Below are 27,901 nucleotides of genomic sequence, written 5' to 3' on the forward strand. Positions count from 1 at the left end.
AGTTGACTCAGGGATTTAACAGTCTACTGTAGTCTAGTTGACTCAGGGATTTAACAGTCTACTGTAGTCTAGTTGACTCCCCATCAGGGATTTAACAGTCTACTGTAGTCTAGTTGACTCAGGGGATTTAACAGTCTACTGTAGTCTAGTTGACTTAGGGATTTAACAGTCTACTGTAGTCTAGTTGACTCAGGGGATTTAACAGTCTACTGTAGTCTAGTTGACTCAGGGATTTAACAGTCTACTGTAGTCTAGTTGACTCTCCATCAGGGATTTAACAGTCTACTGTAGTCTAGTTGACTCTCCATCAGGGATTTAACAGTCTACTGTAGTCTAGTTGACTCTCCATCAGGGATTTAACAGTCTACTGTAGTCTAGTTGACTCTCCATCAGGGATTTATCAGTCTACTGTAGTCTAGTTGACTCAGGGATTTATCAGTCTACTGTAGTCTAGTTGACTCCCCATCAGGGATTTAACAGTCTACTGTAGTCTAGTTGACTCTCCATCAGGGATTTAACAGTCTACTGTAGTCTAGTTGACTCAGGGATTTAACAGTCTACTGTAGTCTAGTTGACTCTCCATCAGGGATTTAACAGTCTACTGTAGTCTAGTTGACTCCCCATCAGGGATTTAACAGTCTACTGTAGTCTAGTTGACTCAGGGATTTAACAGTCTACTGTAGTCTAGTTGACTCTCCATCAGGGATTTAACAGTCTACTGTAGTCTAGTTGACTCTCCATCAGGGATTTAACAGTCTACTGTAGTCTAGTTGACTCTCCATCAGGGATTTAACAGTCTACTGTAGTCTAGTTGACTCTCCATCAGGGATTTAACAGTCTACTGTAGTCTAGTTGACTCCTCATCAGGGATTTAACAGTCTACTGTAGTCTAGTTGACTCCCCATCAGGGATTTAACAGTCTACTGTAGTCTAGTTGACTCTCCATCAGGGATTTATCAGTCTACTGTAGTCTAGTTGACTCTCCATCAGGGATTTATCAGTCTACTGTAGTCTAGTTGACTCCCCATCAGGGATTTAACAGTCTACTGTAGTCTAGTTGACTCCTCATCAGGGATTTAACAGTCTACTGTAGTCTAGTTGACTCCCCATCAGGGATTTATCAGTCTACTGTAGTCTAGTTGACTCAGGGATTTAACAGTCTACTGTAGTCTAGTTGACTCCTCATCAGGGGATTTAACAGTCTACTGTAGTCTAGTTGACTCCCCATCAGGGGATTTAACAGTCTACTGTAGTCTAGTTGACTCTCCATCAGGGATTTAACAGTCTACTGTAGTCTAGTTGACTCCTCATCAGGGGATTTAACAGTCTACTGTAGTCTAGTTGACTCAGGGGATTTAACAGTCTACTGTAGTCTAGTTGACTCCTCATCAGGGATTTAACAGTCTACTGTAGTCTAGTTGACTCAGGGATTTAACAGTCTACTGTAGTCTAGTTGACTCTCCATCAGGGATTTAACAGTCTACTGTAGTCTAGTTGACTCAGGGATTTAACAGTCTACTGTAGTCTAGTTGACTCTCCATCAGGGATTTATCAGTCTACTGTAGTCTAGTTGACTCTCCATCAGGGATTTAACAGTCTACTGTAGTCTAGTTGACTCCTCATCAGGGATTTAACAGTCTACTGTAGTCTAGTTGACTCCTCATCAGGGATTTAACAGTCTACTGTAGTCTAGTTGACTCCTCATCAGGGATTTAACAGTCTACTGTAGTCTAGTTGACTCAGGGATTTAACAGTCTACTGTAGTCTAGTTGACTCTCCATCAGGGATTTAACAGTCTACTGTAGTCTAGTTGACTCCTCATCAGGGATTTAACAGTCTACTGTGGTCTAGTTGACTCAGGGATTTGAACAGTCTACTGTAGTCTAGTTGACTCTCCATCAGGGATTTATCAGTCTACTGTAGTCTAGTTGACTCAGGAATTTAACAGTCTACTGTAGTCTAGTTGACTCAGGGATTTAACAGTCTACTGTAGTCTAGTTGACTCAGGGATTAAACAGTCTACTGTAGTCTAGTTGACTCTCCATCAGGGATTTAACAGTCTACTGTAGTCTAGTTGACTCTCCATCAGGGATTTAACAGTCTACTGTAGTCTAGTTGACTCTCCATCAGGGATTTATCAGTCTACTGTAGTCTAGTTGACTCCTCATCAGGGATTTAACAGTCTACTGTAGTCTAGTTGACTCAGGGATTTAACAGTCTACTGTAGTCTAGTTGACTCTCCATCAGGGATTTAACAGTCTACTGTAGTCTAGTTGACTCCTCATCAGGGATTTAACAGTCTACTGTAGTCTAGTTGACTCAGGGATTTAACAGTCTACTGTAGTCTAGTTGACTCTCCATCAGGGATTTATCAGTCTACTGTAGTCTAGTTGACTCAGGAATTTAACAGTCTACTGTAGTCTAGTTGACTCAGGGATTTAACAGTCTACTGTAGTCTAGTTGACTCAGGGATTAAACAGTCTACTGTAGTCTAGTTGACTCTCCATCAGGGATTTAACAGTCTACTGTAGTCTAGTTGACTCTCCATCAGGGATTTAACAGTCTACTGTAGTCTAGTTGACTCCCCATCAGGGATTTAACAGCATTGGATCAGAAGTGTAAGGAAAGTATAGTAGACATTCCGTCTGCATCAATCCAGTCTTTCAATCCCTAACAGGGAGTAAATGAGTTTCAGGAAAAAGCTTGCCCTAGGGAGCATCTCATTTGAAGAAAGTGCTTTTTCGTCCGGAGGAGTTGGTTTAATCTAAGTCTGGGAAACAACCCATACAATGTGAGTTCTTGAATTTTAAATCAACAGTAGGTTGGTGACATATGTTTATGAATAGTAATCATAGATGGCCACAGCAGTGTAGTTTAGTTCAGGATAAAACACATGTGAGCCACAATATAAAGACAGTACCGTTTGGGCCACCGCCCCGCCTCCCCCTCCCCCTCCCTCCCCCTTCCCCTCCCTCCCCCTCCCCCCTCCCCCCTCCCCCCTCTTTCTTTCTTTCTGTTACATCTAGGTCACTGCTCTGTAGTAACAACCTGAGGCAGAGGTTGCATCCCAAATGGCATCCTATCCCCTATATAGTGCACTACTTTGACCAGGGCCAATAGAGCTCTGGTCAAAAGTAGCGCACTGTAAAGGGAATAGGATGCAAAGCAGTCTTCATTATCCAGCTTGTAATACAGTATGTTAGCTTTGACCCACTACTTATCCCATCTGACCTGGTTAGTGACCCAGGGTGTGTCCCAAATGGCTCCCTGTGAAGTGCGCTACATTTGAGCAGGGCCTAATGGCACCGTGTTCATTATGTAGTCCACTACCTTTAAACCTGGGCCCATAGGGAATAAGGATTCATTTGAGACACAGTCCTAGTTATATCATACTTCAGAACCCGCCCTCAGGGAATGTGGTTTCTCTTCCTGAGTGAAGAGGAGATCAGACTGCTGTAGAGAAAGAGATGAGACAGAGAGAGGAGACAGAGAGAGGAAACAGAGAGAGGACACAGAGAGAGAGGAGACAGAGAGAGGAGACAGAGAGAGGAGACAGAGAGAGGAGACAGAGAGAGGAGACAGAGAGAGGAGACAGAGAGAGAGGAGACAGAGAGAGAGGAGACAGAGAGAGGAGACAGAGAGAGGAAACAGAGAGAGGAGACAGAGAGAGAGGAGACAGAGAGAGGAGACAGAGAGAGGAGACAGAGAGAGGAGACAGAGAGAGAAGACAGAGAGAGAAGACAGAGAGAGGAGACAGAGAGAGGAGACAGAGAGAGGAGACAGAGAGAGAGGAGGCAGAGAGAGGAGACAGAGAGAGGAAACAGAGAGAGGTGACAGAGAGAGAGGAGACAGAGAGAGGAGACAGAGAGAGGAGACAGAGAGAGGAAACAGAGAGAGAAGAGACAGAGAGAGGAGACAGAAAGAGAGGAGACAGAGAGAGGAGACAGAGAGAGGAGACAGAGAGAGAGGAGACAGAGAGAGGAGACAGAGAGAGGAAACAGAGAGAGGAGACAGAGAGAGAGGAAACAGAGAGAGGAGACAGAGAGAGAGGAGACAGAGAGAGGAGACAGAGAGAGGAGAAGGGAGAGAGAGGATACAGAGAGAGGAGACAGAGAGAGGAGACAGAGAGAGAGGAGGCAGAGAGAGGAGACAGAGAGAGGGAGACAGAGAGAGGAGACAGAGAGAGAAGAGACAGAAAGAGAGGAGACAGAAAGAGGAAACAGAGAGAGGAGACAGAGAGAGAGGAGACAGAGAGAGGAGACAGAGAGAGGTGACAGAGAGAGGTGACAGAGAGAGGAGACAGAGAGAGAGGAGGCAGAGAGAGGAGACAGAGAGAGGAGAAGGGAGAGAGAGGAGACAGAGAGAGGAAGAGAGAGGAGACAGAGAGAGGAAACCGAGAGAGGAGACAGAGAGAGGAGACAGAGAGAGGAGACAGAGAGAGGAAACAGAGAGAGAAGAGACAGAGAGAGGAGACAGAAATAGAGAGAGACAGAGAGAGGAGACAGAGAGAGGAGACAGAGAGAGAGGAGACAGAGAGAGGAGACAGAGAGAGGAAACAGAGAGAGGAGACAGAGAGAGAGGAAACAGAGAGAGGAGACAGAGAGAGAGGAGACAGAGAGAGGAGACAGAGAGAGGAGAAGGGAGAGAGAGGATACAGAGAGAGGAGACAGAGAGAGGAGACAGAGAGAGGAAACAGAGAGAGGACACAGAGAGAGAGGAGACAGAGATAGGAGACAGAGAGAGGAGACAGAGAGAGGAGACAGAGGTGGAGACAGAGAGAGAGGAGACAGAGAGAGAGGAGACAGAGAGAGGAGACAGAGAGAGGAAACAGAGAGAGGAGACAGAGAGAGAGGAGACAGAGAGAGGAGACAGAGAGAGGAGACAGAGAGAGGAGACAGAGAGAGAAGATAGAGAGAGAAGACAGAGAGAGGAGACAGAGAGAGAGACAGAGAGAGGAGGCAGAGAGAGAGGAGGCAGAGAGAGGAGACAGAGAGAGGAAACAGAGAGAGGTGACAGAGAGAGAGGAGACAGAGAGAGGAGACAGAGAGAGGAGACAGAGAGAGGAAACAGAGAGAGAAGAGACAGAGAGAGGGAGACAGAAAGAGAGGAGACAGAGAGAGGAGACAGAGAGAGGAGACAGAGAGAGAGGAGACAGAGAGAGGAGACAGAGAGAGGAAACAGAGAGAGGAGACAGAGAGAGAGGAAACAGAGAGAGGAGACAGAGAGAGAGGAGACAGAGAGAGGAGACAGAGAGAGGAGAAGGGAGAGAGAGGATACAGAGAGAGGAGACAGAGAGAGGAGACAGAGAGAGAGGAGGCAGAGAGAGGAGACAGAGAGAGGAGACAGAGAGAGGAGACAGAGAGAGAAGAGACAGAGAGAGAGGAGACAGAAAGAGGAAACAGAGAGAGGAGACAGAGAGAGAGGGAGCCAGAGAGAGGAGACAGAGAGAGGTGACATAGAGAGGTGACAGAGAGAGGAGACAGAGAGAGAGGAGGCAGAGAGAGGAGACAGAGAGAGGAGAAGGGAGAGAGAGGAGACAGAGAGAGGAAGAGAGAGGAGACAGAGAGAGGAAACCGAGAGAGGAGACAGAGAGAGGAGACAGAGAGAGGAGACAGAGAGAGGAAACAGAGAGAGGAGACAGAGAGAGGAGACATAGAGAGGAGACAGAGAGAGAGGAGGCAGAGAGAGGAGACAGAGAGAGGAGACAGAGAGAGGAGACAGAGTGAGGAGACAGAGAGAGAGGAGGCAGAGAGAGGAGACAGAGAGAGAGGAGGCAGAGAGAGGAGACAGAGAGAGGAGACAGAGAGAGAGGAGACAGAGAGAGGAGACAGAGAGAGGAGACAGAGAGAGGAAACAGAGAGAGGAGACAGAGAGAGGAGACAGAGAGAGGAGACAGAGAGAGGAGACAGAGAGAGGAGACAGAGAGAATTGACAGAGAGAGGAGTCAGAGAGAGAGGAGGCAGAGAGAGGAGACAGAGAGAGGAGACAGAGAGAGAGGAGACAGAGAGAGGAGACAGAGAGAGGAGACAGAGAGAGGAAACAGAGAGAGGAGACAGAGAGAGGAAACAGAGAGAGGAAACAGAGAGAGGAGACAGAGAGAGAGGAGACAGAGAGAGGAGACAGAGAGAGGAAACAGAGAGAGGAGACAGAGAGAGGAGACAGAGAGAGGAGCCAGAGAGAGGAGACAGAGAGAGGAGGCAGAGAGAGGAGAAAGAGAGAGGAGACAGAGAGAGGAGACAGAGTGAGGAGACAGAGAGAGAGGAGGCAGAGAGAGGAGACAGAGAGAGAGGAGGCAGAGAGAGGAGACAGAGAGAGGAGACAGAGAGAGAGGAGCCAGAGAGAGGAGACAGAGAGAGGAGACAGAGAGAGGGAAACAGAGAGAGGAGACAGAGAGAGGAGATAGAGAGAGGAGACAGAGAGAGGAGACAGAGAGAGGTGACAGAGAGAGGAGTCAGAGAGAGAGGAGGCAGAGAGAGGAGACAGAGAGAGAGGAGGCAGAGAGAGGAGACAGAGAGAGGAGACAGAGAGAGAGGAGACAGAGAGAGGAGACAGAGAGAGGAGACAGAGAGAGGAAACAGAGAGAGGAGACAGAGAGAGGAAACAGAGAGAGGAAACAGAGAGAGGAGACAGAGAGAGGAGACAGAGAGAGGAGACAGAGAGAGGAAACAGAGAGAGGAGACAGAGAGAGGAGACAGAGAGAGGAGCCAGAGAGAGGAGACAGAGAGAGGAGGCAGAGAGAGGAGAAAGAGAGAGGAGACAGAGAGAGGAGACAGAGTGAGAGACAGAGAGAGAGGAGGCAGAGAGAGGAGACAGAGAGAGAGGAGGCAGAGAGAGGAGACAGAGAGAGGAGACAGAGAGAGAGGAGCCAGAGAGAGGAGACAGAGAGAGGAGACGAGAGAGAGGAAACAGAGAGAGGAGACAGAGAGAGGAGATAGAGAGAGGAGACAGAGAGAGGAGACAGAGAGAGGTGACAGAGAGAGGAGTCAGAGAGAGAGGAGGCAGAGAGAGGAGACAGAGAGAGGAGACAGAGAGAGGAGACAGAGAGAGGAGACAGAGAGATATGAAATAGAGAGAGGAGACAGAGAGAGGAAACAGAGAGAGGAGACAGAGAGAGGAGACAGAGAGAGGAGACAGAGAGAGGAAACAGAGAGAGGAGACAGAGAGAGAGGAAAAAGAGAGAAGAGACAGAGAGAGGAGACAGAGAGAGGAAACAGAGAGAGAGAGAGAGGAGACAGAGAGAGGAAACAGGGAGAGGAGACAGAGAGAGGAGACAGAGAGAGAGGAGGCAGAGAGAGGAGACAGAGAGAGGAGACAGAGAGAGGAGACAGAGAGAGGAGACAGAGAGCGGAAACAGAGAGAGGGAGAGAGAGGAGACAGAGAGAGGAGACAGAGAGAGGAGGCAGAGAGAGGAGACAGAGAGAGGAGACAGAGAGAGGAGACAGAGAGAGGAGACAGAGAGCGGAAACAGAGAGAGGGAGAGAGAGGAGACAGAGAGAGGAAACAGAGAGAGGAGACAGAGAGAGGAGAAGGAGAGAGGAAACAGAGAGAGGAGACAGAGAGAGGAGACAGAGAGAGAGGAGGCAGAGAGAGGAGACAGAGAGAGGGGGCGGCCCGTCAGGAAGTTCAGGATCCAGTTGCAGAGGGAGGTGTTTAGTCCCAGGGTCCTTAGCTTAGTGATGAGCTTTGAGGACACTATGATGTTGAACGCTGAGCTGTAGTCAATGAGTAGCATTCTCACGTAGGTGTTCCTCTTGTCCAGATGGGAAAGGGCAGTGTGGAGTGCAATAGAGATTGCACCATCTGTGGATCTGTTAGGGCGGTATGCAAATTGTAGTGGGTCTAGGGTTTCTGGGATAATGGTGTTGATGTGAGCCATGACCAGCCTTTCAAAGCACTTCATGGCTACAGACGTGAGTGCTACGTGTCAGTGGTCATTTAGGCAGGTTACCTTAGTGTTCTTGGGGCACGGGCCTATGGCGGTCTGCTAGAAACATGTCAAGTGGTCTGAATACTTTCCGAATGCAATGTAACACTATAAATGAATGAGGTCATCTACGGTCAGGTCTCAAATGGCACCTTATTCCCCTATGGGCCCTGGTCAAGTATTGCACTATAGAGGGAATGTAGGATGCCAATCGGGACACACACTGGATGAATATTTCCCGAAGAGGGCCAGATGGGTTGCCAGTTCATATTCATGCAGGAAGACCCCGTTGCCAGATTGGGGTTAATGCACTTAATGCAGTGGGAGAAGCTGAATTATTTGTGTCTGTGTCTCCTGAAGACTCTCTCTCTCTCTCTCTCTCTCTCTCGTCTCTGTCTCTGTCTCTGCTCTCTGTCTCTCTCTCTCTCTCTCTCTCTCTCTCTCGCTCTCTCTCTCTCTCTCTCTCTCTCTCTCTCTCTCTCCCTCTCTCCATCTTTGTGTCTTTTTCTCTGTGCGTGTGTCCTGAAGGCCCCTTATCTCACTGCTGCTGTAAATAGACTGGTCATATCAGAGTAGTAGTGGTAGGAGAGAGGGGGAAGAGGGAAGAGGGAGGTGGAGGGGGAGGAGAGGAGAGAGAGGTGGGAGGAGGGAGGGGGGAGGAGAGGGAGGAGAGGGAGGAGGGAGGAGGGAGGGGGGAGAGGGAAGAGGGAGGTGGAGGGGGAGGAGAGGAGAAGGAGGAGGGAAGGGGAGGAGAGGAGAGAGAGGGAGGGGGAGAAAGAGGGATAAGGGAAGAGGGAGGGGAGGGGGGAGGGAGGAGGGAGGGGGAGAGGAAGAGAGAGGAGAGGGAGGAGGGAGGGGGAGAGAGAGGGAGATAAGGGGAGAGAGCGAGAGAGAGCGAGAGAGAGAGAGAGAGAGAGAGAGACAGAGAGACAGAGAGAGAGGGGGGGAGATGTTGTAGCTATCACAATGTTAGTTACAAGTGCCTTATCAGTCTTTCAAGACGTGTGTGTGTGGGTGTGAGTGCGTGTGTATGTGTGATGTGTGTGTGTGGTGTGTGTGTGTGGTGTGTTCGTGCACATGCAGGCATGTGAGTGTTGGATTAGTTATTCAGTTGGTTCATTCTGAGGGTAAAAATAATCCTGTGAATTATTAACCTGGATGATTTTATAGAGCAGATGAGCTTCTCTCTAGATCTCAACTCTTAGGACATTAGGAGAGACTACTCTAGACAGTGTCGTTTCTTACAAGCGCTTTTCCTTGGATCCTGTTTCCACACGTTCTCTCTCCTTCCTTCCTCTGACGAGGAGAGGACGGGAGGAAATTATGGAATCCAATTGAGAAAGGGCCTATGTGAAAATGAACCAAGAGAGAGAGAGGGCGAAAAAGAGAGACCTTCTGATTGGACATCTCTGGTGTATTCTATAATTACAATAGCATGATTGTTGGAAGATGAGAACCATACAGTGTCAACGTCCACACTTCCATTGAAAACAACCTTTTGTCTCCCCTAGTGGTATGAATCGGGTACTGGGTGGACAGATGGCCCTGTTGTCACCTGTCACCACCAGTGTTTCTTAGCCCTGCGTCCACAAAGCCTCTCGGAGTAGGAGCGCTGATCTAGGATCAGTATAGTCTCATATAGACCATAATGAATAAGATTATATGGACAGACCCTAGATCCGCACCTATTCTATACTGAACAAAAGTATAAACGCAACATACAACAAATTTCAACAATTTTACTGAGTTACAGTTGAAATAAATTAATTAGGCCCTAATCTATGGATTTCACATAACTGGGCATAGGCCCACCCACTGTGGAGCAAGGCCCAGTCAAACGTAATTAGTTTTTCCCCACAAAAGGGATTTATTACAGATAGAAATACACCTCAGTTTCATCAGCTGTTCGGGTGGCTGGTCTCAGACCATCCCGCAGGTGAAGAAGCCGGATGTGGAGGCCCTGGGCTGGCGTGGTTACACGTGGTCTGCGGTTGTGAGGCCGGTTGGACGTACTGCCAAATTCTCTAAAATGACGTTGGAGCCGGCTTATGGTAGAGAAATGAACATTACATTCTCTGGCAACAGCTCTGGTGGACATTCCTGCAGTCAGCATGCCAATTGCACGCTCCCTCAAAACTGGAGACATCTGTGGCATTGTGTTGTGTGACAAAACTGCACATTTTAGAGTGATTTTTTATTCTCCCCAGCACAAGGTGCACCTGTGTAATGATCATGCTGCTTAATCAGCTTCTTGATATGCCACACCTGTCAGGTGGATGGATAATCTTGGCAGAGGAGAAATGCTCACTAACAGGGATGAAAGCAAAATTGTGCCCAAAACTGGAGAGAAATAAGCTTTTTGTGCGTATGGAAAATGTGTGGTATCTTTTATTTTCAGCTCGTGAAAAATGGGACCAACACTTTACATGTTGCGTTTATATTTTGTTGTTCAGTGTAAGACCCTTTGTGGATACAGGCCCTGGTCCTGGTTGTCACCTGTCTACACCAGTGTCTCTTCATCCTGGTCCTGTGGATGACCTCACAAAGGGGTCGTTGTAGTTTTTGCCTTAGAACTACACTAATCAACTTCATCATCAAACCTGTGATTAGTGGAATCAGGTGTACAGTGCATTCGGAAAGTATTCAAACCCCCTTGACTTTTTCCACATTTTGTTATGTTACAGCCCCTTATTCTAAAATGGATTGAATTGTCCCCCCTATCAATCTACACACAATACCCGATAATGACAAAGCAAAAACAGGTTTTTACAAATGTTTGCAAATAAACAAATAAGACTGAAATATCATATTTATGTAAGTATTCAGACCCTTTACTCAGTACTTTGTTGAAGCACTTTTGGCAGAGATTACAGCCTCGAGTCTTCTTGGGTATGACGCCAGAGAATCTTGTTTCTCATGGTCTGAGAGTCTTTAGGTGCCTTTTGGCAAACTCCAAGCGGGCTGTCATGTGCTTTTTACTGAGGAGTGGCTTCCGTCTGGCCACCCTACTATAAAGGCCTGATTGGTGGAGTGCTGCAGAGATGGTTGTCCTTCTGGAAGGTTCTCCCATCTCCACAGAGGAACTCTAGAGCTCTGTCAGAGTGACCATCGGGTTCTTGGTCACCTCCCTGACCAAGGCCCTTCTCCCCCGATTGCTCAGTTTGCCCGGGTGGTCAACTCTAGGAAGAGTCTTGGTGGTTTGAAACTTCTTCCATTTAAGAAAGATAGAGGTCACTGTGTTCTTGGGGATCTTCAAGGCGGCAGACATTTTTTGGTACCCTTCCCCAGATCTGTATCTGTGCTTTGACACAATCCTGGCTTGGTTTTTGCTCTGACATGCACTGTCAACTGTGTCAACACGTTCCCAGTGGGTCAGAAGTTTACATACACTCAATTAGTATTTGGTAGCATTGCCTTTAAATTGTTTAACTTGGGTCAAACGTTTTGGATAGCCTTCCACAAGCTTCCCACAATAAGTTGGGTGAATTTTGGCCCATTCCTCCTGACAGAGCTGTTGTAACTGAGTCAGGTTTGTAGGCCTCCTTGCTCGCACACGCATTTTCAGTTCTGCCCACACATTTTCTATAGGATTGAGGTCAGGGCTTTGTGATGGCCACTCCAATACCTTTGGTTGTCCTTAAGTCATTTTTCCACAACTTTGGATGTATGCTTGGGGTCATTGTCCATTAGGAAGACCCATTTGCGACCAAGCTTTAACTTCCTGACTGATGTCTTTGTCAATGGTACCGATGTGGATGTGGTGGAGGAGTCAGGCGCAGGACACGGAGGTAAAGTCCAACAGACTTTAATAGTCATCAGAATGAAAGTGAAACCCTCCGACCTCAAAACAGACAACGAGGCGAGGGAAACTTACGCACACGCGTAAACACTAAGACATGAAACAAAACGGGAGCAAACACATAGCTCCGACACAATGGCAGGAAACAACAACACACAAAATTACTAGAACAAAACAAGGAACTTATAGGACACGTAATCAAGACACAAATGGACACAGGTGATACAGACAGACAAAAACAATCAAATGCAGACACATAGAGCAGTGGCAGCTAATACTCCGGGGACGGCGAACGCCGAAGCCTGCCCGAACTAGGAGGAGGAGCAGCCTCGGCCGAAACCGTGACAGTACCCCCCTGACGCGCGGCTCCAGCCGTGCGCCGACCCGGCCTCGGGGGACGGCCAGGAGGACGGACCCGGGCGCGTGGGATGCCCATGGTGAAACTCAGTCAGGAGGGATGGATCGAGTATGTCCCTCCTGGGCACCCAGCACCGTTCCTCCGGACCGTACCCCTCCCACTCCACGAGATACTGGAGACCACTCATCCGGCGCCTCGAGTCCAAGATGGTCCGGACCCTGTACGCCGGGGCCCCTCGATGTCCAAAGGGGGCGGAGGGGTCTCTCCTATCTCATCCTCTTGGAGTGGGCCAGCTACCACCGGCCTGAGAAGAGACACATGGAACGAGGGGTTAATATTTTTATACTCTATAGGCAGTTGTAACCTGTAACACACCTCGTTCAATCTTCTCAGGACTTTGAAGGGCCCCACAAACCGCCGACCCAGCTTCCGGCAGGGCAGGCGGAAGGGGCAGGTTTCGAGTCGAGAGCCAGACTCGATCTCCCGGTGCGTACACCGGTCCCTCACTGCGGTGGCGGTCGGCGCTCGCCTTTTGTTGACGGATGGCACGCTGCAGATGGACATGGGCAGCGTCCCACGTCTCCTCCGAGCGCCGAATCCACTCGTCCACCGCAGGGGCCTCGATCTGGCTCTCGTGCCATGGTGCCAGGACCGGCTGATAACCTAAAACACACTGGAAGGGTGTTAAATTGGTGGAGGAGTGGCGGAGAGAGTTCTGGGCCATCTCTGCCCAGGGGATGAACCGAGACCACTCCTCCGGCCGGTCCCGGCAATAGGACCTCAAAAACCTACCCACATCCTGGTTGACACGTTCCACCTGCCCATTGCTCTCTGGGTGGTACCCCGAGGTAAGGCTTACCGAGACCCCCAACCGTTCCATGAACGCCCCCCAAACTCTGGAGGTGAACTGGGGACCTCGGTCAGATACTATATCCTCGGGTACCCCATAGTGCCGGAAAACATGGGTGAATAGGGCCTCAGCGGTTTGTAGGGCAGTAGGGAGACCCGGCATGGGAAGGAGACGACAGGCCTTGGAAAACCGATCCACAACGACCAAAATGGTGGTATTCCCCTGGGAGGGGGGAAGGTCGGTTACGAAATCCACCGATAGGTGGGACCATGGTCGTTGTGGAACGGGCAGGGGATGTAGCTTACCCCTGGGCAAATGTCTAGGCGCCTTACACTGGGCACACACCGAGCAGGAGGAGACATAAACCCTCACATCCCTGGCTAACGTTGGCCACCAGTATTTCATGCTAAGACAGTGCAATGTCCGGCCAATACCTGGATGTCCAGAGGAGGGTGATGTATGAGCCCAATAAATAAGTCGATCACGAATCTCGAGCGGAACGTACGTCCGCCCCACAGGACACTCGGGGGAGTAGGGTCGGTACGCAGTGCCCGCTCGATTTCTGAATCGACCCTCCCATACCACCGGAGCCACCAAACAAGACTCCGGCAGTATGGAAGTAGGCTCGTTGGACCTCTCCTCTGTGTCATACCGCCGGGACAGGGCGTCTGCCTTACCATTCTGGGACCCAGGGATGTATGTGATCTTAAAAACGAACCGGGCTAGGAACATGTTCCACCTAGCCTGACGAGGGTTCAATCTCCTAGCTGCCCGGATGTACTCCAGGTTACGGTGATCCGTCAGAATGAGGAAAGGGGTGTTGAGCCCCCTCAAGCCAATGCCTCCACACCTTTAGGGACTACGGCTAACAGCTCCCTGTCCCCAACATCATAGTTACTCTCCGCCGAGCTGAGCTTCTTGGAATAGAACGCACAGGGGCGGAGTTTAGGTGGCGTGCCGGACCGTTGTGATAGAACTGCCCCAATACCGGTCTCGGACGCGTCTACCTCTACTTGGAATGGTAAAGAGGGATCCGGATGCGCCCAGCACAGGAGCCGAGGTGAACAGGTTCTTTAGTTTGACAAATGCCCTGTCCGCCTCAGCCGACCACTGCAAACGCACCGGACCCCCCTTTAGCAGGGACGTAATGGGAGCTGCAACCTGTCCAAAACCCCGAATAAACCTCTGGTAGTAATTAGCAAAACCCAAGAACTGCTACACCTCTTTTACAGTGGTTGGAGTTTGCCAATTACGCACAGCCGATACTCCGGTCTACCTCTATCTCCACGCCAGACGCGGACAACCGATAACCCCAAAAGGAGACGGACTCCTGGAAGAACAGGCATTTCTCTGCCTTGACATACAAGTCATGCTCCAACAGTCGTCTCAACACTCGGCGCACCTGGGCTACATGCTCGGCTCGTGTAGAAGAATACACTAGGATGTCGTCGATGTACACCACTACACCCTGCCCATGCATGTCCCGGAAAATCTCGTCAACAAAGGATTGGAAGACTGAAGGAGCATTCATTAACCCGTATGGCATGACGAGATACTCGTAATGACCCGAGATGGTGCTAAATGCTGTTTTCCATTCATCCCCCTCCCTAATGCGCACCAGATTGTACACGCTCCTGAGATCCAACTTTGGAAGAACCGCGCTCCGCGTAATGACTCCGTCATCGTCGCAATCAGTGGAAGTGGGTAACTGTATTTCACTGTGATCTGATTGAGACTACGGTAATCAATACACGGGCGCAATCCCCCGGTCCTTCTTCTTCACAAAGAAGAAACTCGAGGAGACCGGAGAAGTGGAGGACCGTATGTATCCCTGTGCCAAGGACTCGGCTATGTAAGTCTCCATAGCCGCAGTCTCCTCTTGAGACAGGGGATACACATGACTCCGGGGAAAGAGCTGCTCCTGTCTGGAGATTTATCGCACAGTCCCCCTGTCTATGAGGAGGTAGCCGTGCTGCCCTCGATTTGCTAAACACTAGTGCTAAATCCTCATACTCAGGGGGAATGCGCAGTGCGGGCACTTGGTTCGGACTCTCTACCGAGGTCGCTCTATGGAAACACCCTAGACATCTCCCTACACACTGGGCAGACCACTCCATAAGAGCCCTCTGTTGCCACGCTATGGTAGGATCATGGGTGCTTAACCAGGGAAGGCCCAACACCACTGGGTACGCAGGAGAGTCAATCAGATAGAACTGAATGATTTCCTCATGACCCCCCTGCGTCGTCATCGTCAGCGGTGCTGTGACATCCCTGATAAGACCCGACCCCAACGGCCGGCTGTCTAATGCGTGGACAGGGAATGGAACTTCTACCGCCGAAGGGGAATTCCTAACCTAGCACAAAATGCCCGATCAATAAAGTTCCCAGCTGCGCCTGAATCTACTAGCGCCTTATGCTGGGAATGAGGTGCCACCTGTGGAAATCTCACAGGAATACTCATGTGACCAACAGAGAGCTCTGGGTAAGTGGGGCGCCTACTCACCTGAAATGCCTCCCCAGTGCGTGGCCTGCTGTCACCTCTCCCAGGAGACCCTCCCAGCACCTGGCCGCGGTGTGTCCTCCACGCCCACAGGTGGTGCAGGGGATGGCCTCCCTCGGGTTCCCCTCTCCTCTCTCTCTAGCACCAGCACCCCGAGCTCCATAGGAATCGGCTCGGAGGTGCTGGAGGGTGGAATGGGACGACCCCCACTGGGACGTCCCGCGGGTAGCCAGCAGGGTGTCTAGACGGATGGAGATGTCCACCAACTGGTCGAACGACAGGTTGGTGTCCCTGCAGGCCAGCTCACGACGAACGTCCTCTCGTAGACTACACTGGTAGTGGTCGATGAGGGCCCTCTCATTCCACCCCGCATCCGCTGCTAGTGTCCGGAACTCCAGTGCGAACTCCTGTGCGCTCCTCTTCCCCCTGTCGGAGGTGGAATAGACGCTCTCCGCCGCTTTCCCCTCAGGTGGATGATCGAAGACAGTTGGCCCACTCCAACGCCTTGCCGGAGAGACAGGAGATGAGGGCGGAGACGTCTCGTATCCCGAGGGCGCCGGGTGTATAGTGGCAAGGTAAAGTTCTACCTGCAGGAGGAAGCCCTGACACCCGGCTGCAGAACCGTCATATGCCCTCGGGAGCGAGAGCCGAATGCCACTGGGTTCCGGTGCTGAGAGAGGAGGACTGGCCGTTGGTGCTGGGATGGTGTGAGAAGGCGTGGGCACCTCCCGATACACCAAGCGGCGCAGTGTGTTGGACACCTCGTCCATGGCGGCCCCGAGTTGCCGGATCATGGTGTCCTGGTAATTGATCCGGTCCTCCAGGGATTCGGGTGCCGCCGCTGTTCCTGCTGACTCCATAATTGGTGTGTTGTTCTGTCAATGGTACCGATGTGGATGTGGTGGAGGAGTCAGGCGCAGGACACAGAGGTAAAGTCCAACAGACTTTAATAGTCACCAAAATGCAAGTGAAAACCTCCGACCTCAAAACAGACAACGAGGCGAGGGAAAATTACGCACACGCGTAAACACTAAGACATGAAACAAAACGGGAGCAAACACATAGCTCCGACACAATGGCAGGAAGCAACAACACACAAAATTACTAGAACAAAACAAGGAACTTATAGGACACGTAATCAAGACACAAATGAACACAGGTGATACAGACAGACAAAAACAATCAAATGCAGACACATAGAGCGGTGGCAGCTAATACTCCGGGGACGGCGAACGCCGAAGCCTGCCCGAACCAGGAGGAGGAGCAGCCTCGGCCGAAACCGTGACAGTCTTGAGATGTTGCTTCAATATTTTTACATAATTTTCCTTCCTCATGATGCCATCTATTTTGTGAAGTGCACCAGTCCCTCCTGCAGCAAAGTACCCCCACAGCATGATGCTGCCACCCCCGTGCTTCACGGTTGGGATGGTGTTCTTCGGCTTCCAAGTAACCCCCCTTTTTCCTCCAAACATAACGATGGTCATTATGGCCAAACAGTTCTATTTTTGTTTAATCAGACCAGAGGACATTTCTCCCAAAAGTACGATCTTTGTCCCCATGTGCAGTTGCAAACCGTAGTCTGGCTTTTTTATGGCGGTTTTGGAACAGTGGCTTCTTCCTTGCTGAGCGGCCATTCAGGTTATGTCGATATAGGACTCGTTTTACATTTTACATTTACATTTTAGTCATTTAGCAGACGCTCTTATCCAGAGCGACTTACAGTTAGTGAATACATATATATATATATTTTTATACTGGCCCCCCGTGGGAATCGAACCCACAACCCTGGCGTTGCAAACGCCATGCTCTATCAACTGAGCTACATCCCTGCCGGCCATTCCCTCCCCTACCCTGGACGACGCTGGGCCAATTGTGCGCCGCCCATGAGTCTCCCGGTCGCGGCCGGCTGCGACAGAGCCTGGATTCGAACCAGGATCTCTAGTGGCACAGTTAGCACTGCGATGCAGTGCCTTAGACCAATGCCTGTACCTGTTTCCTCCAGCATCTTCACAAGGTCCTTTGCTGTTGTTCTGGGATTGATTTGCACTTTTCGCACCAAAGTACGTTAATCTCTAGGAGACAGAACGCGTCTCCTTCCTGAGCGGTATGACGGCTGCGTGGTCCCATGGTGTTTATACTTGCATACTATTGTTTGTACAGATGAATGTGGTACCTTCATGCATTTGGAAATTGCTCTCAAGGGATGAACCAGACTTGTGGGGGTCTACAATTATTTTTCTGAGGTCTTGGCTGATTTCTTTTCATTTTCCCATGATGTCAAGCAAAGAGGCACTGAGTTTGAAGGTAGGCCTTGAAATACATCCACAGGTACACCTCCAATTGACTCAAATGATGTCAATTAGCCTCCCAGAAGCTTCTAAAGCCATTGTATCATTTTCTGGAATTTTCCAATCTGTTTAAAGGCACAGTCAACTTAGTGTATGTAAACTTCTGACCCACTGGAATTGTGATATAGTGAATTATAAGTGAAATAATCTGTCTGTAAACAATTGTTGGAAATATTACTTGTGTCATGCACAAAGTAGATGTCCTAACCGACTTGCCAAAAGCGATAGGTTGTTAATCGAGACATTTGTGGAGTGGTTGAAAACGGGTTTTAATGACTCCAACCTGTGTATGTAAACTTCCGACTTCAACTGTAGACAGGTGTGTGCCTTTCCAAATCATGTCCAATCAATGAAATTACCACAAGTAGACTCCAATCAAGTTGTAGAAACATCTTAAGGATGATCAATGGAAACAGGATGCACCTGAGCTCAATTTCGAGTCTCATAGCAAAGGGTCTGAATACATATGTAAAAAAGGTATTTCTGTTTTTTATTTTAAATATATTTGCAAAAATGTCCTAAACACCTGGTTTCGCTTTGTCATTATGGGGTATTGTATGTAGATTGATGAGGAAAAAAAGTAATGTAATCCATTTTAGAATAAGGCTGTAACGTAACAAGATCTGGAAAAAGGGAAGGGGTCGAATGCTCTGTATAGTGCTAGGGGGAAAATAAAAATGAGCATCCCTTTACGTCCCGTGGACCAGGATGAAAAAACACTGGTCTACACGTTTCAACAAGCGTGCTTTCTATAGTAAAAGGGTTGGCCTCTTTTTCCTGTAGTGGAATGTTGTAATGACCTCACAGAGGGAGTAGCAATAGAAGTAGCAATAAAAGCAACGCGAAGATCTTTTATATTACGTGAGGCGTTGATCTTCAACTAGGTTTATTTATGTCGGCTTCATTATCGACCCCATTTTGCTGAGGTAGGCTTGGACTTTCCCGTATATATGACATCACAGTGATCTCTTATTTGATTATAACGTCTTTGTTCTTTATAACTTTGTTAGAAGTTGTATCTCTCAGGCCTGGCCAATAGGAGACAAGAAGGCTGTGTTTACACAGGCAGCCCAATTCTGATCTTTACCCCCAATTATTGGCAAAGAGCTGATCTGATTAGATGAGACCAATTAGTGAAAAAAGGATCGGAATTGTGCTGCCTGTGTAAACGCATCCCAAGTGTCTCAAATGGCATCCTATTCCCTATACAGTGCATTTATTTTGACCTTATGGGTCCTGGACAACAGTAGTGCACTATAGGAATAGGGTGCCATTTGAGATCCACCCTAAATTAATATTGACTGATTCCAACTTCTTTGTTCTTTAGAACTTTGTTTCCAGTCTCTCAGACCTGGCGGATAGGAGACAAGCTGTGTCTGTAGGTAAAGGGTTGAGCCCAGTTTCCAGTCTCCCAGACCTGGCAGATAGGAGACAAGCTGTGTCTGTAGGTAAAGGGTTGGGACCAGTTTCCAGTCTCCCAGACCTGGCGGATAGGAGACAAGCTGTGTCTGTAGGTAAAGGGTTGGGACCAGTTTCCAGTCTCCCAGACCTGGCGGATAGGAGACAAGCTGTGTCTGTAGGTAAAGGGTTGGGACCAGTTTCCTCTTATCAACTGTTGTAATGGCCTCACACAGATTAAACGGTTTGAAGTAGCAATCAAAGTAACATGAGAATCTTTTATGAGGCATTGATTGATGATCAACTAGGGTTATTGTTTTAGTTGTTTATCCTTCTGGCTATTGACCCTGTTTTGGTAAGCTTGTACTTTCCAGTAAATGCCATCACACTTTCCTGTAAAAGAAGCACTAATTAATTATTGATCAAAACAAGTTTGTTCCTTATTGCTTTGTTTACGGTTATATGTCTCAGACGTGGCAGATGGGAACACGTGGATCTCTCAGAGCTGGGATAAATAGTGTTAAGGGTTGGTTGCATAAAGAACCCCCAGGATCCTTCACTGAGACCTCTCTGCGGCAGGTAACTCAACATTCACTTCTGATAATACTGTAATATGGGACAACGTCATTCATTTGTGATGACACGTTTGTTGCGTGATATACTTTAATGGAAACCTCCATTACAAGTTGAAGTATGTCATCATATATGTCTTACCTTTTTAAGTATATATAAAGTATAACATTTTGGTGATCGGTTGATGTCTCTCTCTCTCTTCCCCATAGACATGTTGTCCTGTGTTCTCCTGTTGTTGATGTTTCCTCTACTGATGGTTGAACATGCATCATGTACACCTACAACTAACTCAACTTCAATACCTCAACTTGGTAAGATATTGACCTTCTCACTTATTCACTACTCTAATTTACTATACAACTATATTGTCCATTTGTTACGGCGAACAACGACCCTCCCCACCCCCCCTCCCAGATAGCAAACCACACACACAGTTGTGTACTATAATCTATATGTATACAAGCAGCCATACCTCAGGTGAATTATTTCCTTACTATTGTAGGACCAGTATGGAAATAGGCCTCCAGGCTCTATAGGGTTTTATCCTCTGTAGTGTTTAATGTTGTTTCCAGCTGGCCTCCAGGCTCTATAGGGTTTTATCCTCTGTAGTGTTTAATGTTGTTTCCAGCTGGCCTCCAGGCTCTATAGGGGTTTTATCCTCTGTAGTGTTTAATGTTGTTTCCAGCTGGCCTCCAGGCTCTATAGGGTTTTATCCTCTGTAGTGTTTAATGTTGTTTCCAGCTGGCCTCCAGGCTCTATAGGGTTTTATCCTCTGTATTGTTTAATGTTGTTTCCAGCTGGCCTCCAGGCTCTATAGGGTTTTATCCTCTGTAGTGTTTAATGTTGTAATGTTGTTTCCAGCTGGCCTCCAGGCTCTATAGGGTTTTATCCTCTGTAGTGTTTAATGTTGTTTCCAGCTGGCCTCCAGGCTCTATAGGGTTTTATCCTCTGTAGTGTTTAATGTTGTAATGTTGTTTCCAGCTGGCCTCCAGGCTCTATAGGGTTTTATCCTCTGTAGTGTTTAATGTTGTTTCCAGCTGGCCTCCAGGCTCTATAGGGGTTTTATCCTCTGTAGTGTTTAATGTTGTTTCCAGCTGGCCTCCAGGCTCTATAGGGTTTTATCCTCTGTAGTGTTTAATGTTGTTTCCAGCTGGCCTCCAGGCTCTATAGGGTTTTATCCTCTGTAGTGTTGTAATGATGTTTCCAGCTGGCCTCCAGGCTCTATAGGGTTTTATCCTCTGTAGTGTTGTAATGTTGTTTCCAGCTGGCCTCCAGGCTCTATAGGGTTTTATCCTCTGTAGTGTTTAATGTTGTAATGTTGTCTCCAGCAGACTGCTACTTCTAATTATCAGACTCACAACTAATTCAACTTCACTGTCTCAACTTGGTGTGACACTCACACACGCACGCACGCACGCACGTACGCACACGCACACACACACGTGCTTATCAAGTATTTGAACATTTAAATGTACATACAAAACAACTTTCCTCTTATCTTGGTGATATTCCCGTTCCAGTAGCAGTGCAGGCGGTCCATGAGGGCAGACGTGCAGTCGGAGCCAGAACAGACTTCAGCAGTTTGGACAGGCTGAGGAACAGAACACGATACGTTGCCAGGAGCTGTAAAGAAATAAAGGACAGATATAACCAACATGAAGGTAATAATGATTTTATGTGATAATAATGTGATAATGATTTTATGTGATAATAATCATATATTAACAATATATGCCATTTAAACAGACGCTTTTATCCAAAGCGACTTACAGTTATTGCGTGCATACATTTTCACATGGGGTTGCCCCAGTGGGATATAAACTCACAATCCTATTGTTGCCTTGCTCTGAGTCACACAGGACCATCCATGTTTATAACTGCCGTACACTGCAGTGCTGCATATGAAATAATTATTAATGTCTGATCACTCAGATTACAACAGAAAGAATAGCGGTGCCAATCTTGTACTGTGTATCTGTCGCCACCTGGTGGTTGTGTTTGGTGTTGCATGTACAGTACATTGAGTATCACCATGGTTATAAAGAATTTACTTATCACAGATGGGCAGCTATATTTCGTTATATTTAGATATGTGTATCAATATATGTAGATATTTACTTTGTTATATTTACATATATATTAGTATATTTAGGTATACACTTGAATATATGTAAGCATATAGTTCAATATATTGTTAAATGCTTTAATATATTCAGGTATGTATTTCAATATATGTATTTATATATTTCAATATCTGTAGTTATGTATATTTTCAATATATGTGGATATATCAAAAGAAAGCAGGACCAAGGCACTCTTCATATAATTAAATAAAATGCCTTTATTAGTATGGCGTGTTCAATAGAAAACAAATATTATTTTTTTATCCGACGCGTTTCGGCATATGAAGAGCGCCTTGGTCCTGCTTTCTTTTGATGACCAATTCACCCCTTTGACCAAAGAGCACCTTCTGTCTACCAACATCTACTACTGTGTACCTTAGTAGCGCTTCCCTTCCTCCTCTTTCTACATGTTTTGCCCATTGGCAATAAGTTCCCATGTTGTTTTGTCCAAAAAACTGGTCATATCGCTTCCTCCTCTTTCTACTAGTATGTGGATATATCGTTGTAATATATTTCTCTGTCTGTCAGATGGTCTGTACTATCTGACTACAGCCAGCGGGGTGATGTACCAGACCTTCTGTGACATGACCACAGCGGGCGGCGGCTGGACCCTGGTGGCGAGCGTGCACGAGAACAACATGTATGGGAAGTGCACGGTGGGCGACCGCTGGTCCAGTCAGCAGGGTAGTAACCCCAACCGGCCAGACGGAGAGGGGAACTGGGCCAACAGGGCCACCTTTGGAACAGCAGAGGGCGCCACCTCTGATGACTTCAAGGTAGAGCGACTTGTTTTGTCTTGTCTAGTCTAGACGGTCTAGTCTCAATCGTGTTTTTCTAGATCATCTAGTGTTGTCTAGTCTAGATCTATTTTTCTAGATCCACCTCATGGACTGTACAGTCAGGCGTCAGATTGCTATATCATATGATGGGGTTTAAGCTGATATGTTAAATTGATGATCAGATTGCTATATAATATGATGGGGTTTAAACTGATATGTTAAATAGATGATCAGATTGCTATATCATATGATGGGGTTTAAGCTGATATGTTAAATAGATGAGCAGATTGGTATATCATATGATGGGGTTTAAACTGATATGTTAAATAGATGAGCAGATTGCTATATCATATGATGGGGTTTAAACTGATATGTTAAATAGATGATCAGATTGCTATATCATATGATGGGGTTTAAGCTGATATGTTAAATAGATGAGCAGATTGGTATATCATATGATGGGGTTTAAACTGATATGTTAAATAGATGAGCAGATTGCTATATAATATGATGGGGTTTAAACTGATATGTTAAATAGATGATCAGATTGCTATATCATATGATGGGGTGTAAACTAATAAGTTGAAAACCTATACAGCAGGGTTGGGCAAAATTCCATTTCAATTCCAGTCTATCCAGAAAGTAAACCAAATTACAATTCCAAATTCTTCCCATTGGAACGCATGGAAGAGAATTGGAATTGGAATTTTAGTGCATTTCCTGAATTGACTGGAATTGGAATGGAATTGTGTTATGCAAGACACAAATTAATACATCTCCTTCCCTCTCCCTCAGAACCCTGGGTATTAATACATCTCCTCCTGTCTCCCTCAGAACCCTGGGTATTAATACATCTCCTCCTGTCTCCCTCAGAACCCTGGGTATTAATACATCTCCCTCTGTCTCCCTCAGAACTCTGGGTATTAATACATCTCCTCCTGTCTCCCTCAGAACCCTGGGTATTAATACATCTCCTCCCCTCTCCCTCAGAACCCTGGGTATTAATACATCTCCCTCTGTCTCCCTCAGAACCCTGGCTATTAATACATCTCCTCCTGTCTCCCTCAGAACCCTGGGTATTAATACATCTCCCTCTGTCTCCCTCAGAACCCTGGGTATTAATACATCTCCCTCTGTCTCCCTCAGAACCCTGGGTATTAACACATCTCCTCCCCTCTCCCTCAGAACCCTGGGTATTAATACATCTCCCTCTGTCTCCCTCAGAACCCTGGGTATTAATACATCTCCTCCTGTCTCCCTCAGAACCCTGGGTATTAATACATCTCCTCCTGTCTCCCTCAGAACCCTGGGTATTAACACATCTCCTCACCTCTCCCTCAGAACCCTGGGTATTAATACATCTCCTAACCCTCCCTCAGAACCCTAGGTATTAATACATCTCCCTCTGTCTCCCTCAGAACCCTGGGTATTAATACATCTCCCTCTGTCTCCCTCAGTACCCTGGGTATTAATACATCTCCTCCTGTCTCCCTCAGAACCCTGGGTATTAATACACCTCCCCCTGTCTCCCTCAGAACCCTGGGTATTAATACATCTCCTCCCCTCTCCCACAGAACCCTGGGTATTAATACATCTTCTCCTGCATCATTCAGAACCCTGGGTATTAATACATCTCCTCCCCTCTCCCTCAGATCCCTGGGTATTAATACATCTCCTCCTGTCTCCCTCAGAACCCTGGGTATTAATACACATCCTCCTGTATCCCTCATAACCCGGGGTATTAATATATCTCCTCCTGGCTCCTTCAGAACTCTGGGTATTAATACATCTCCTCACCTCTCCCTCAGAACTCTGGGTATTAATACATCTCCTCCAACTCCTTCAGAACCCTGGGTATTAATCCATCTCCTCCTGTCTCCCTCAGAAGCCTGGGTATTAATCCATCTCTGCCCCTCTCCCGCAGAACCCTGGGTATTAATACATCTCCTCCTGTCTCCCTCAGAACCCTGGGTATTAATACATCTCCTCACCTCTCCCTCAGAACTCTGGGTATTAATACATCTCCTCCAACTCCTTCAGAACCCTGGGTATTAATCCATCTCCTCCTGTCTCCCTCAGAAGCCTGGGTATTAATCCATCTCTGCCCCTCTTCCGCAGAACCCTGGGTATTAATAAATATCCTCCTGTCTCCCTCAGAACCCTGGGTATTAATACATCTCCTGTCTCCCTCAGAACCCTGGGTATTAATACATCTCCTCCCCTCTCCCTCAGAACCCTGGGTATTATGACATCGTGGCGGAGGACATGTCTGTGTGGCACGTCCCCAACAACTCTCCTTTGGAACACTGGAACCTGGCCTCCATCCTGCGCTACCACACAGAGAGACGCTTCCTAACCCTGCAAGGAGGCAACCTGCACCAACTCTTCAAGGTATCACACAGACACACACGCACCTACACACAGACACGCACGTACACACAGACACGCACATACACACACCTGCACCAACTCTTCAAGGTATCACACAGACACACATGCACCTACACACAGACACGCACGTACACACACACGCGCACCTACACACAGACACGCACATACACACACGCGTACAAAATACGCATGCACGTACACACACACACACAGTACAATGCACGCTTTCTTGTTATATTTACTTACACAGATGTTAGAGGTAGTTTGGTCCACATTATGAATAACTTTGACAAACTAATGCATCAACCTGATGCCTAGGCTTTAGCTCAGTAGGCTAACACAGTCTCGTGGCTCACCCAGTTGGCAACACAGATGGGTGCTTGATTAAAGCTCGACATGAATGATATTGTGTTCTAATGCCCCAGACCCACCCAGTGAGGTACAACGTGGGGTCTTGCAGCGACAGAGGACCATCCATTCCTGTTGTCTATGACCATGGAGACACAGAGACCACCAGAGAGCTGTATGGACCCAACGCAAGAAGTATGGGGCTTCTTTAATTTGATCAACCATGAGCTAATGAAAGAGAGCGATGAATGCACTGAAATGAAATATATCTGTAGAAATGTATTAACATGTGTTTCTTCAACTCAAGAAAGTATGTGACTTTTATTTAATCATATTTTATCCACCATGACACACAGAAATAATAGAATGGTGAATCAAACTAAATATACACCTGTAGATAACAACAACTTTACTGTGATTAAGTTTACACAGAAGGGAAATGTGTCTATGGAATAAATGACCTGGCTTGTAGACATTCATATCATGTGTCTGTCATGTTTTTCTTTCTCCTAAAGATGAGTTTCAACCTGGCTTCATCACGTTCAGAGCGATAAATAACGAACGAGCAGCCATGGCCATCTGCTCTGGGGTCAAACCAACCGGCTGCAACACTGAACATGTGAGTTAAAAGGAAGAATCGTGGTATTCTTTTAAGACAAATAATTGCTGTGTGTGTATGTGTGTGTGCAAGCATTTAAATGACATGTATGAGTCCATCTGTTTCATAACCTGTGTGTGTGTGTGTGTGTGTGTGTGTGTGTGTGTGTGTGTGTGTGTGTGTGTGTGTGTGTGTGTGTGTGTGTGTGTGTGTGTGTGTGTGTGTGCAGTATTGTATAGGTGGTGGTGGACACTTCCCTAGCGATGCTCACAGACAGTGTGGTGATTTCACTAGCTTTGACTGGGATGGTTACGGGACCAACATAGGCTTGAGTGCGTCCAGGGAGATCACCGAAGCTGCTGTGCTGCTCTTCTACCGTTAAATTCCATCCAATAAACTTTTACTATATTCTATACACTGTAAAGAATAAAACTTTATTGTCCAAAGAAAACTAACCATTCCATGATATTGTATAGAAAATTAACCATTCCATGATGTTGAATAGAAAACTAAGCATTCCATGATATTGTATAGAAAATTAACCATTCCATGATGTTGAATAGAAAACTAACCATTCCATGATATTGAATACAAAACTAACCATTCCATGATATTGTATAGAAAACTAACCATTCCATGACATTGTATAGAAAACTAACCATTCCATGGTATTGTATAGAAAACTAACCATTCCATTGTATTGTATAGAAAACTAACCATTCCAAGGTATTGTATAGAAAACTAACCATTCCAAGGTATTGTATAGAAAACTAACCATTCCATCGTATTGTACAGAAAACTAACCATTCCAAGGTATTGTATAGAAAACTAACCATTCCAAGGTATTGTACAGAAAACTAACCATTCCAAGGTATTGTATAGAAAACTAACCATTCCATGGTATTGTATAGAAAACTAACCATTCCATGGTATTGTATAGAAAACTAACCATTCCATGGTATTGTATAGAAAACTAACCATTCCATGGTATTGTATAGAAAACTAACCATTCCATGGTATTGTATAGAAAACTAACCATTCCATGGTATTGTACAGAAAACTAACCATTCCATGCCATCAGCGTATATTAAGATGCGTTGTTGTTTGTTCTATGAAATCCCCTGTTTGATAAGATGATGTAATGGATACAACTTCTCCATGGTTATTATAGAGGTAGCATTCATTCATTGAATGTACTGTACAAATGCAATTGCATATATGTACTGTTCATATCCAGTATTCCTGAGTATTAATCCATTGTATACCTTATGAGTTGTAATGTTGGTTGTTGGCCACCAGGTGTCAGGAGTGATCCAGATAAAGAGGGTCATGGTCATAGTGAAAGCGTTCATTTTGCTCTTCTCCCAAATGGCACCCTATTCCCTATGTAGTTCACTACTTTCTCCTCTTGTTGCTTTTACCTGTTTTATCCCATAGGGCTCTGTTCAAAGTAGTGCCCTATATAGGAGATCGGGTGACATTTGTCTAGTTGTCTATCCTAGATAGTCTAATTTGTTCTAGTCTTGGTCATCTAGTTTGGTCTAGTCTTGGTCGTCTAGTTTGCTCTAGTCTTGGTCGTCTAATTTAGTCTAGTCTTGGTCGTCTAGTTTGGTCTAGTCTTGGTCGTCTAGTTTGCTCTAGTCTTGTTCATCTAATTTAGTCTAGTCTTGGTCGTCTAGTTTGGTCTAGTCTTGGTCATCTAATTTAGTCTAGTCTTGGTCGTCTAGTTTGGTCTAGTCTTGGTCGTCTAGTTTGGTCTAGTCTTGGTCGTCTAGTTTGCTCTAGTCTTGGTAATCTAATTTAGTCTAGTCTTGGTCGTCTAGTTTGGTCTAGTCTTGGTCATCTAATTTAGTCTAGTCTTGGTCGTCTAGTTTGGTCTAGTCTTGGTCGTCTAGTTTGGTGCGAGTCTTGG

General features: G+C 46.9%; 1 protein-coding gene across 1 annotated transcript; it reads left to right on the forward strand.

Moving 5' to 3' along the window:
• Window positions 1–21,257: 21,257 nt before the first annotated feature.
• Window positions 21,258–26,427, forward strand: LOC121563115 (intelectin-like; the record flags this gene model as incomplete). The annotated part of the gene is made up of 6 exons (XM_045216127.1): window positions 21,258–21,411; window positions 22,402–22,649; window positions 24,885–25,043; window positions 25,469–25,586; window positions 25,907–26,010; window positions 26,219–26,427. Coding segments are annotated over 6 exons (936 nt in total), but the record flags the coding sequence as incomplete, so codon positions are not given.
• Between the last annotated feature and the right edge of the window lie 1,474 nt (window positions 26,428–27,901).

This window comes from Coregonus clupeaformis, unplaced genomic scaffold (assembly GCF_020615455.1).
Source record: "Coregonus clupeaformis isolate EN_2021a unplaced genomic scaffold, ASM2061545v1 scaf0616, whole genome shotgun sequence".
NCBI lineage: Eukaryota > Metazoa > Chordata > Actinopteri > Salmoniformes > Salmonidae > Coregonus > Coregonus clupeaformis.